At 42.5% G+C, this 12,361-nt stretch overlaps 1 protein-coding gene across 1 annotated transcript in view; it reads left to right on the top strand.

Moving 5' to 3' along the window:
- The window catches only part of CHI3L1 (chitinase 3 like 1), a 14,558-nt gene extending 8,559 nt beyond the window's left edge, over positions 1-5,999 (top strand). The window contains exons 6-10 of the mRNA XM_044673811.1: positions 980-1,104; positions 4,271-4,385; positions 4,650-4,832; positions 5,470-5,586; positions 5,862-5,999. Coding sequence (XP_044529746.1) covers positions 980-1,104; positions 4,271-4,385; positions 4,650-4,832; positions 5,470-5,586; positions 5,862-5,999 — 678 coding nt within the window. The remainder of the gene's footprint in view (positions 1-979; positions 1,105-4,270; positions 4,386-4,649; positions 4,833-5,469; positions 5,587-5,861) is intronic.
- Positions 6,000-12,361: the final 6,362 nt, after the last annotated feature.

Here is a 12,361-nt window from a genome sequence, read left to right as displayed (position 1 = left end):
CCTTCCTTCCTTCCTTCCTTCCTTCCTTCCTTCCTTCCTTCCTTTCTTCCTTCCTTTCTTCCTTTCTTCCTTCCTTCCTTCTTTTCTTCCATGGCAAGTATTTAATCCCATGCTGCATACTTCCTTGTGTGCTTCTGAATCAGTGAAGTCCATCTCTGGTTTAGTGATAACCTAAATGTCTCTATTTACATCTAAGTCCTTAGGAGGGAAATCCTTTAAGAAAAAAATACTTCAACACAAAATACATTTTAATTCTCCTTAATTTTCTGTTATGTGTGTGCTAGGGAGACAAAGCCTCCTTTTATTAGTCTGAGCAAAGCAAAATTAAGCCAGAAAACTTATGATCCCAAGAGATCATAAATATCAGAGTGGTACAATGGAAAGAGCCCTGGCCTTGGAGTCAAAGAGCCTGGGTTCAAATCCTGCCTCTGATTCTATGTGATATTGGGTAAAACAATCACTTGGGGCTCAGTTTCTTTGTGTAAAATAAGACTAGAAAGCAGCTGAGGTCCCATTGAGTTCTAGCTCTATGATCCATACATAGGGAGGAGTTTAAGATTACTCCTCTAGTTTGGATTTTTTCCTAAGAAAGAAGATAATTCTGAGTTGGCATTCAATGGACAGGTATAAATTAGCCTCTTAAGTAAAAAAGAATGGGTGGTAGGCTGCTAGAAATCACAGTAGATAGAGTACCGGGCCTGGAATTGAGAGGACCTGGATTCAAATCTTACCTCAGACATTTCCTCATTGTATGACCCTGAGTAGTCACTTAACCCTGTTTGCCTAGCCCTTACCCTACTGTCTTACCATTGTTACTAAAACAGAAAGTAAATGTTTAAAAAAAAAAAAGGAGTGGGTGAAAGGATAGGAACCTCTCTTTCCTCAAGCCTCCATTAGAGTTGACCAGCATAGAGGGAGTAGGACAGATTGGATCAGAAACTCCCAGCACAGTGCCAGTGTGAGAAATATTTCCTTTTAGGAAATGGCTGATGAATTCTCCAAAGAAGCCCAGAGGACCGGGAAGGAGAGACTTCTGCTCAGCGCAGCACTGCCTGCCGGGAGAGTGGTAATAGATGCAGGTTATAACATCCCCCAAATCTCCGAGTGAGTCTTCTCCTTTGGTCTCTCTCTTCCTTTTAGCCCAGCACCCCACTCTTTTTCCCAACCGCCCCTTCCCAAATCTCTGCTCCCCTGTTTCCTTACCTCAGCCTGCCCAATCTGGATATTGAAGGGAAAGGACAATGAACAACTGGACAAAAGGACAATGGACAATCTCAGTTTTAGTCTCAGATCTGCTATTAATTCCACGTGATACTGAGGTCACTGGATCTCGTTGGCATCTCTGTAATCTCACATGCCCCAAGGAATTCCTGCCTCCCCTTGCTCATGGGTTAGATTCTAGGCACGAGAAACAACTTATACAAATGCTTGGAGGAAGAAGATGAAACATTAGGAAGGAGAATTGTGAGGATAAGATGAGACAAAGAATAAGATTCTACACAAATAATGATGGCAGTGATGTGGTGGTAGTGGCTGCTGTGGGGAGAATACTGCCAATAGTTTACATTTGGGTCAGCTAACCAATTTACTGACCTCTTTCATACGTTCTTTCCCATCTGGAGAAGTCGAGGCAAGAAGGAAGAAATTTGTTCCTCCAGGACAGAAATTTATTTCCGCAGTTTTTTTCAATCCGGTTCAGGGGACACCAAAGAAGTGCCTAATATGTGCACTCCTCACTGTTCACACTAGGTGTTGGGAATACAAAGATGAGAAGCCTTGTTCTTAAAGAGCTTTAGTTCTTCTGAGTGGATTGGTACAACATGGGCACAGAAAATAAAATAAGGTAATTTGAGGAGAGAGAGTGAGAACATTAACAACTAGAGGGATTAGACAGGCAATTAACAAGATTTTATTAAGTGCTTGCTATGTGCCAGGCACTCTGCTAAACACTGGAAATACAAAGAAAGGCAAAAACATATAGTCCCTGCCCTTAAGAATTTCTCTTAAAAATAGATTTTATTAGCCAGGTCTGCAAATGGGAGATTCTGGGTTCAAATGTGACCTCAAACACTTCCCAGATGGATGACCCTGGGCAAGTCACTTTATCCCCATTGCCCAGCTCTTATCACTCTTCTGCTTAGAATCTGCACTTAGTATCAATTCTAGAAGAAAAGATAAGGGTTTTTTTTAATAGATCTTATTGATATCTTTAATTTTAAGTATTCCAGATTTTCCCTATATCCTTCCTTCTTTCCCTTATAATAAAGAATTTTTTAAAAAGTAATATGAAGAGGAAGGGAAAAAATAATTCCGCCACACCAATCCAAAAAAAAAAAAAATCTGCCATTATATACAATGTTCCATATCCAGCCTTGGCCCCCTCCCTCCTTCCCTCACATCTCTGCAAAGAAGGTTGATAGGGGTACGGTTGTTTTCTCATATCTCTTCTCTGGGGCCAAGCTTGTTCTTCATAATTTCTCAGTTTTTCTCTTTTTTTCTTCATAATTTCTCTTCATAATTTTCTTTGGTTGGTGTGGTTTTTTCTTTTTTTATGGTGATATAATTATTGAAGAGTTTACATCCTTTTTTTCCCCTTAAGACAAAAAGGGTTGACTTTCCCAGGATCACACAGCTAAGAAGAATTTGAGGTCAGATTTGAACTCAGAGCTTTCTGATTCCATGCCTGGTGCTCTGTCCTTTGCACCACCTAGCTGCTCCCTCTCTATTTCCCCCCATCTTCTTAATATGTCTTATAGAAATTTTTTTCATTACATTTTAATTTTTTCAATGATCAAGTATTCATTTTTCCCTCCCATTTGCTCTGTTCTACTGGAAACAAAACCAAAACAAAACCTTTGTCATATATGTATTGTAAAGCAAGGGGTGGTGGGAAATCCCTATATTGGTCATGTCCAGAAATGTGCATCTCCAGTGCCTTGAAAACCCATCTTCTCTCTGATGCTCATCATTGGGAGAAGCCTTCATTCCCATGGGGGCTGCCTTTAATTCCGGGAGATAGAGTCAAGGAGGGAGCATGTTCCAATCTTGGGGGAAGTCTTGTGCCAGTACCCAGCAACGGAAGATAGAAGGAGGAAGGTTGAGTTTGGGGAAGAGAGACTAGTCCAGTTTAACTATAACATAGAGCACATGAAGGGGGATAATTTGAGATAAGGCTGGACAGAAAGGTTAGAGTCAGATGGTATAGGCAAGCTGAGAAGTTTGTATTTTATCCCAAGACAATCAGGAGCCATCTGAGGCTTTTGAGTAGGGGAGTAGCATGGCCAGAACTTTTCTTAGGAAGACTATTTCAACAGCTCTATGGAGATTAGATAGGAGACAAAAGAGATTGGTATCTGAAATATCAATTGAAATCTTTATAAAGATATGCAATCATATAGAGTATATATAATTCCTATATTCCTATATATTATTTTATTTTATTCCTATACAACATATATTTCTAAGTAGAAATATATGTTGTATAGGAATAAAATATATAATTCTGGGAAGAAATGTTGTGAAGTGATAAGCGGGTGAGTGGACCCCAACCCTGCATTCATCGTTGCACATTCAAATATCCAGTGTACAACCTATAGACTTCATCCTCTCATGCAAGAGTTGGTGAGTCGGTCATAACAAGTAATATTTATTAAGCACCTACTATGTGCCAGACACTCTGCTACAAGAGTTAGTGAGACGAGGAAAGGTCGAAGACAAACCCTGCTCTGAAGAAGGTCACAGTCTAATGGGGAAAATAGCATGAAAGCAGCCATGTACAAACAAGATCTATATAGGCTAAATCACGGATGATCTCAGAGGGAAGGCTTTATGTCTAAATCATGTACCCATCTTGGCCTTATCTTAGTATATGGTGCGAGACGTTAGTCTATCCCCATTTTCTACCATACCATTTTCCAATTTTCCCAATGGTTTTTGTCAATGAGTTTCTTCTCCCAAAAGCTCAGAACTTTTGATTTATCAAACACTAAATTACTCTGATCATTTATCACTAAGTAGTGTGTATATAATCTATTCCACTGATCCAGTGCTGTATTTCTTAAACAGACTGTATTGATGATGGCCACTTTGTAATAGAGTTGGTGATCTGGTACTATTAGGTCACCTTCTTTCACCCTTTTTTTCATTAATTAGTGGGGCTTATAATGATGAGCTTTGTTAAGGCTTGGTGATGATGATGGCAGTGAAGATGATGGTTACTTCTGGTTCTCTCTCCTCCAACCCAATCCTTTCCTCTACCATCCTCCTTCAGGTACTTAGACTTTATCAACTTCATGACTTATAACTTCATTGGACCCTGGCAAAAGACCACTGGACACCATAGCCCCCTCTACAAGGGAAGGAAGGATAATAACTACAGCAATGTTGTAAGTAATCATGTGAGGTTGGGAAAAGAAAGATGATCATTGAAAACATGGAAGTAAGTTGACAGGGCATAGAAGGGAACTAGAGAACCCCTCTGGGGGTCAGTAGGCTAGTCCATGGGACGGGCAAGATGGCAGAGTGAAGAAAGCACTGCCCTTGGAATGTACTGGTTTCTAGCTCCAGAGTGTGATTTTGCATAAATCTCTGGATTTCATTTCCTTCCCAACCAAGTAAATGTTAATGATATTCTTCCCTTTCCTTCTCAGAGATATGCTGTGAATTATATGCTATTGAAGAAGGTCCCAGCCAACAAACTGGTCATGGGTATCCCAACCTTTGGGAATAGTTTCACATTAGCCTCCTCAGACACTGAAGTTGGAGCAGCAATCCTGGGTCCTGGAACTGCAGGACTTTACACCAAGGAGCCAGGGACCCTGGCCTATTATGAAGTAATTAAGGGGAAGGGGTGGTGGTATCAGCAGGAAGAAGTCTCCTTGCCTAGCCTGAGGAACCTACTCCCTATTAATCTTTTTCCAATTCATGCCTTCTTCACTAGAATCTCTGATGGGAGGTAGGAATAAGAGTAGAAAACTTCTCGTAGGTGAGAGCTGTGATGAGAAGAGGCTAAAGCCCTTCCCCACATGGCCCCAATCTACCTTTCTAGATTTAGTATACTTGACCCCATACATTTTTGTCTCCTCCATATAAGCTCCTTGAAGGCAGAGATTTTTATTTTTGTACTTATATCTCCCTCACCTTACACAGTTCCTGCCACATAGTAGTTGCTTAATATATACTTATTGATCAATTGACAAGTATCCCCTGTTCCCTCTTTCCTCCCATTCCAACAAGAGAAGACTGCTATAGGCTGTTGAAGCACCTAGTCTAGGAGTCTAGGCAGTAGGCACTCTGCATCTCATTTTGTGTAAAAGTCAGTCTGGATATCTTCATGCCATCCGGGTCTTGATGTTTCTACTGCATGCAGAAGTGAAGACCAGAAAAGTAGGGAGACATTCCTAGGATCTATTATTAAGTGGAGCAAATTCTCAACTAGTACTTCCTTTTTCCTTTTTTCTCCCTCTTTAGGTCTGTGAATTCCTCCCTGGGGCCACTGTCAAGAGGATTGTGGAACAAAGGGTCCCCTATGCCACAAAAGGCAACCAATGGGTGGGGTATGAGGATCAGGAAAGTGTCAGAACCAAGGTAGGGACCTCCCTCTTTGGTGGGCCCAGGAAGCAGGGAGGGGGAAGGAGAGACAACATCCCTGTTTCTAGGGTGGGAGACCATGGAACTGAGTCCCTGGGGACTTAAGTTACTCCTGCCTCCTCACCCTACCCTTCTCTTCTAACATGGTAAACATGTTAGAAACTGTCAGAACAGTATACTATACATATATATGTATGTCAATCTGGATATGTATATAACACAAGGTCCTCTGAGATATCTAACCCTGCCCATCATTTCATCTTCTGTGCTAGGTACAGTTCTTGAAGTCCAGGCAGCTGGCAGGAGCCATGGTGTGGGCCCTTGACTTGGATGACTTCCAGGGTACTTTCTGCAATCAGAAACCCTACCCCCTGACAGGGGCCATCAAAGAAGCCCTCTTTTCTACTTAGACCCCAGCATATGTCTGTCCCTGCTCCCCATCCTTGGGGCCAATGTTCAAGTCTCTCTCTCTCTCTCTCTCTCTCTCTCTCTCTCTCTCTCTCTCTCTCTCACACACACACACACACACACACACACACACACACACACACGAGTTTGTGCACTCTCATACATATACATCCCACAACTATCACGACCACCATCACCCAGCCACAGCTGGGAATAAGAGCTGGGTATGGGAAATATGTTTTCTAGTGAGAAAATGCCTTTAGCCATCAGAATGTCTGCCAAATTTGAATGTATTTTCCACTTCTCTTCTACTTTGTGCCTTAGAGGTTACTTTGGGAAGTTTGGAGGGGGAGATGAGTAGGCAATAAGGGATGAAGACGAAGACCCAGGCTGGCCATTCAGTTGACCCTCAGCAATGGGTTGAATATGCTTCCAAATCCTGGAGTTGTCCATGGATTGATTCCTAAGCCCCAGTCACTGATGGATAGTCACTCAATACCCTAGAGTAGCAGCCCCCCACCCTCAGCCCTATCCTAAAGTGATAATCACACAGGCTGTGCATAGTCATGTTCGTTGTTCTCCTTAGGGAAGAGATTTGGCCTTACCCCTGGATCATCTTCCTTTCTACTTTCTTAATTCCACTGAACAATAAAGGGAACAATTCAGAGTTTTTCTTGAGCCTCAGTCCATCTCTGTGTCTCTGGTGGTGTTTCAAACTTTACTGGTCCTCTCCAAAGCACTCTTCCCTATTTCTCCCCTCCCACTCACATTTTATTTAGTCTTTGGTCCAAAGAGAAACCATACCAGTTGGTGAATAAAGCCATAGAACCTGGGGCACTGAGGTTCCTAAGATCACGGAATGTTAAAGCTGGAATTGAGCTATCTACAGTTAGAATGGGCTACCCTGCAAGATGGTGGGTGGGTTCCTCCTTGGAGTCTACCAACAGAGGCTGGATAAGGACTAGTTGAATATGTTATAATGGGCCATCCTTTCAGGTATGGTTCTAGTAGATAGCCACTGAGCAAAGAGATCTCTTCCAATTCTTCAAATCTTAAGATTCTGTGATTCTGGGCCTTTAAGGATCCTTTGTCTAAGCCAAGTATCTTATTTTATAAGAGGAATACAAGTTACAGCATTTAGGTAATTTGCCCAAGCTGACATGACTAGTAGGAACCAAGATTTCAACCCAGAGTCTATGATTACAACTGCATGGCTCTATTGTGGAGTACAGTGGAAACCACAACATGTCTCTAGAGGCCTCTCCTAGTTTCGAGTCTCATATCCCTTTCTATATTTCTAAATCCTATCCCTTTGGTCTCTGTTCCCCTCCACTCTCCAGTGCCCCATTTCCCTGATGCCCAAGCCTGATTCTAGTCCTTCCATAATCATTGAAGCTCTCTAGAGTCTCTAAAGACTTTTTGGAGCTCCTCTGGCCAGGAGGGACTCCACAGAAAGAAGATCTCCCTTTTCTTGGTAACCCTCTCACAGTCTGTAAATGAAGGATAGCTTAAGAGCTTTTACCCCTTTGTCATTAAGGTCTGGTAAAAGGTCAAATTTTAAAGAAATCAAACCACATCCAGCCAGTGGGACTGGAAACTAGCAATTAAGGGAGCATGTATGGGGAATATTGCTCTTTCTGGATCTTTTTTAGGTGGTTTTCTAGCCTAACTAGGCTCAGGATAGCCCTGGCTTTTGGTATGCCCCATGAATTCATTCATGAATTCACCAAAGGCTGAGATAGTTCTGGCCCAAGCTGTGAAATAAAGCGAGGGAGTAGCAGGATAGAAAAAGGGAGGTTAGTTTTGCTTGGTATTTATTCTCAGTTCAGCATTATCTGGAGACTGATGACCTGCCTTGGGTTTTTAAGTCCATATCTTTACTTTCAAGTAAAGTTCCTGTTAACATGGGCACTCCTCAAACATTCAATGATTTTGATGATCTAACACATTTAATTGTTTCTCTTTCAAATGAATACTTTCTTTGTTTAGAGTAATCGTCTTAAATTCAAACAGTTGCCTGACCAGTCTCCAGGGTAGTTGGTATGCACTAGCTGGCTAAGAGAAAACAGCTTGAACCTTAGAATCTCAGAATTGGAAGGAATCTCAGAGGTCATCACAATTGCTGATATTTAGATAGGCTTTAAGGCTGGCATACATTCTCATTTGAGCCATGGTGGCAACTCTGTAAGTTAGCTACAACAGGTCTTAGTATCACCATTTCACAGATGAGGAAATTAGAGTTCAGAGGGGTGAAACCCATGGTCATATGTCCACTATCAGTAACAGAATTTATACTCTGAAGTCTAGTAAATTAATCCAACCTCCCATTCTACCATGCTGGCCTTAGATGACTTTGGAAGACAGTGAAGCTGATGACTGTGTAAATAGGCCTCACTTCAATCCAGTTCACACACAAGTCATCACTTTGGAATGTCTTTGGTCATCTTCAAAAAACGAAGAATGAGCAACAACAATTAGTAGTAGTAAATGCTTTCTGATTGACTGGTGGATTCATGGCTCTTGGGCATCTTAAGTTCAACATGGTCAAAACAGAACTTATCTTTTCCCCTAAGCCACAAGTTCTTTTGTTTTTTTTTCTTATTATAATAAGTTTTTAATATTTTCCAGTTTACATATAGGTACAATTTTCAATAATCATTTTCTGACATTTTACAATTCATATTCTCTCCCTCCTTCTTCCCCTTCCCCCTTCCCCAAGATAGCAAGTAATATGATTCAGGTTATACATGTGTTATCATACAACACATATTTCCATGTTCATCATGTTGTGAAAGAAGACACATATCGCTTACACTAGAGAAAATTTCATGGTGGAATTAAAGTGAAGAATGGCATGCTTCAATCTACAATAAAACTCCATCAGTTCCTTCTATGGTGGTCGATAGCCTTTTTTTGTCACGAGTCCCCTGATCTTGTCCTGGATCCTTGCATTGCTGACAATAGTTAAGTCATTCACAGTTGATGATCATACATTATTGTTGTTACTGCACACACCTTCTCCTGGTTCTGCTCGCTTCACTTTGAAACTGAAAGGATGTCCATCAATTAAAGAATGGCTGGGCAAATTCTGGTACACGATTATAATGGAATACCATTGCGCCAGAAGAAATGACAAACAAGATGATCACCAAAAAAAAAAAAAAAACCAACAACCTGGAGTTACTCAGATGAAGTGGATGCACAACCACAGGTTCTTAACCTTTTCAAGTGTCATGGACAACTTTGGCGGTCTGATGAAGTCTACGAACCCCTTTTCAGAATAATCCTTTTTAAAATTCGTAATGAAAGGAAACATTGCATTTTAGGTAGAAGGGAACAGCTAAGTTACTCAGTGGAGAGAAAGCCAGGTCCAGAGACAGGAGGCTTTGGGTTCAAATCTTGCCTCAAATGCTTCCTAGATATGTGATCCTGGGCTTTAACTCCCCTTGCCTAGCCCTTACTCACTTTCTGCCTTGGAACCAGCTTAGCATGGATCCTAAGACAGAAGGTAAGATTTTTTTTTAATTATGTAGAGCTTAGTAAACCTCCCCATGCCCCCCGCTTTCTCAATCTTCTTCTACTCCAGACTTCCTTATTCCTACTGAAGGTGTCATCATCTTTCTAGTCACAAGCCCCACGTCAGCCTTGACTATCCCTCTCTCTCGCCTCTCACATCCCATCATTTGAAAAGTCTTGTCAATTCCACAGTCTCTCACTTGGGTACCATTTTCCCCAGCCACGTGGTACTCCTCTATTTTATTTCCCTTCCAGCTCTCACCTAGGGTATTACCTTCCAATTGCTTCCACTTCAATTCACCCTCCAAACCACTCACAAATGGATGTTCCTCAAGCTAAAGTCTACACTTGTCACCGCCCGATGCAGGCTGCTTCAGAAAAAAATACAAACTCCTTCGGCATTTCGGATTCTCCAAGCTCTCTTTCCAGATGTACTTCCCCCTTCTTCCCCCTCAACAGCCCTGTGTTCTAGACAAACTGTCTTATTCATTGTTCCTCTGTAGGATATCCAGTCTATCCCCTCCAAGCTTTTGTTCAGCTTGCCTCCCACAACTGAAGGACTTCCTCTATTCACCTCCTGCTCTCAGAATCCTGTTTCTTTAAGGGTCAGATGTTCAAGTGCCACCTGACTCAACTTGACTCAACTCCCACAAGAAGCTGTTCTTGATCCCTTCCCACTGAATTGCTAATATTGTTAGGGGACACAGTGGAAAGAACATTGTGCCTAGAATTAGAAAGACCTGAATTCAAATCCAGTCAAACTAGCTGTAAGACCCTGGGCAAGTCGCTTAATGACTGTTTGTCTCAGTTTCCTCATTTGTAAAATAGCACCCACCTCCCAAGACTGGTGTGAAGATTAAATGAGAGGGGCAGCTGGGTAGCTCAGTGGATTGAGAGTCAAGCCTAGAGACGGGAGGTCCTAGGTTCAAATCTGGCCTCAGACACTTCCCAGCTGTGTGACCCTGGGCAAGTCACTTGACCCCCATTGCCCACCCTTACCACTCTTCCACCTAGAAGCCAATACACAGAAATTAAGGGTTTAAAAAAAAAAGATTAAATGAGAAAATAATTGTAAAACAATTAGCACAGTGCCTGACATATAATAAACACTATATAAATGTTTGTTGTTGAGTAGTTTTCCAAAGTACGTCCAACTCTTCACCCTTTTGGGGGGTTTTCTTGGCAAAGATACTGGAGTGGTCTGCCATTTTCTTCTCCGGCTCATTTTACAGATGAGAAAACTGAGGCAAATGGGGTTTAAGTGATTTGCCCAGGGTCACACAGCTAGTAAATGGCTGAGGCCAGATTTGAATTCATGAAGACGAATATCCCTGGTTCCAGACCCAGTACTCTGTGCACTTACATGTGTTATATGAATATACTCAGCATCTAATCATTCTTTCACATAATATAGCCATTTATATATTTGAAGATATCTATGTTCTGAACCTACTTAAGCTAGTCTAAGAGGTGATGCTGTGTGGTCCCAGGATGCAGAATGAGGAGGCTCATCTATTTCCCTTTACTCAGGGGATATCTCACACGATTCTCTTCAAATATAAGAATAATCCCCAAGAGGAAGGATTTGGGGCTCCTCTGCTTTTTTTAGGCTACCTTCCCTCCACGGGGATGAATAATAAAGAGTTGCCTTGATTACTTGCAAAGCTAGTTCCCAGGTGCAGAGAAGGAGATACCCATTAACTGTTCAGAAATCTGAAGCCACTTAGAATATCTGATCTCAAGGGCAGGAATCTTGCCTAAGGGCAAAGAATATGAAAACTTGGCCCTGAATCTGCCTGGGTAACCAGAAAAAAAAGCTCTAATTTTTCAACTGACATTGGAGGGGGAAACATTTGAGATTTTACCCCTTATCTCTTCGGTTATCGATGCCCCAGAAATTATAGATTGCCTTCCCCTTCCTTCTCTGCTCCAAGGGCTATTGATGGCCCAGGAATTATAGATCGCCTTCCCTGCCCCCCTGCCTGGTACTATGCCTCTCCAGGGGCTGACTCAGGGTGCTTTGAGCTTACTCACAGTCACTTATAGCCACAGAGTCAGAATCCAAGGTCAAGGATCAGGTCTCCAGGGTCCGCCCCCTATGAGGCAGGACGGACACTGAGTCACCTGGCAGAGAAAGCCAACTTTGGGGAGTGGGCATGATCCTAGGGACCCTACCACAACCAAATATTGACCACCACTGTCACACACACACACACATACACACACACACACACACACACACACACACACACACACACACACACTGCAAAGTTCTCAGTGGACATTTGAGAGACCAATTCTTCTCCCAGGGCCAAATGCCCTCCAGAGCTCGCCCCTGGGGAAAGGAGAGAGGCAGAGGGTAGAAAGGTAACTTGGCTCCATCCCTCGCCCCAATAAGGGTGACATCGGAACCCCAAGGTGATTTAGAAATTCAGAGGTGGTGATCCTTAGCCAAAGGGTCTCTAGATTTCACCTTAGCCCATTCCCTGGAACAGGTTGTTGTGGATGACATCATGATCAAATACTTCTACTAAACACGGGGAAACTGAGGCATGGAGAATCAATCGGGAGAAACCAATGATTTTGCCACTTCAGAGCCACAAAAACATGGAGTCCTGGATGCAGGGAGGGTCGATCAGGATATGGCCTGATTGGCTAAAGGTTTTCCGTCAGGTGATCTCTCTCCCACCTTAAGAAGTCTCACTTCCCCAGAGCCCCTGGGCTCTAGCCCCACTTGGTCCAACAGGAGTAAAGACACCCTCAGAGAGTGAGGGAGAAGGAAAGCAGAGATCCTATGAAATCAGGGATTGCAGGTGAAAAGTGACCAGACCAGGGAGTCAGCAGCGAG

Source organism: Gracilinanus agilis, chromosome 4 (assembly GCF_016433145.1).
Source record: "Gracilinanus agilis isolate LMUSP501 chromosome 4, AgileGrace, whole genome shotgun sequence".
NCBI lineage: Eukaryota > Metazoa > Chordata > Mammalia > Didelphimorphia > Didelphidae > Gracilinanus > Gracilinanus agilis.
This window is presented reverse-complemented; position numbering and strand designations above follow the sequence as displayed.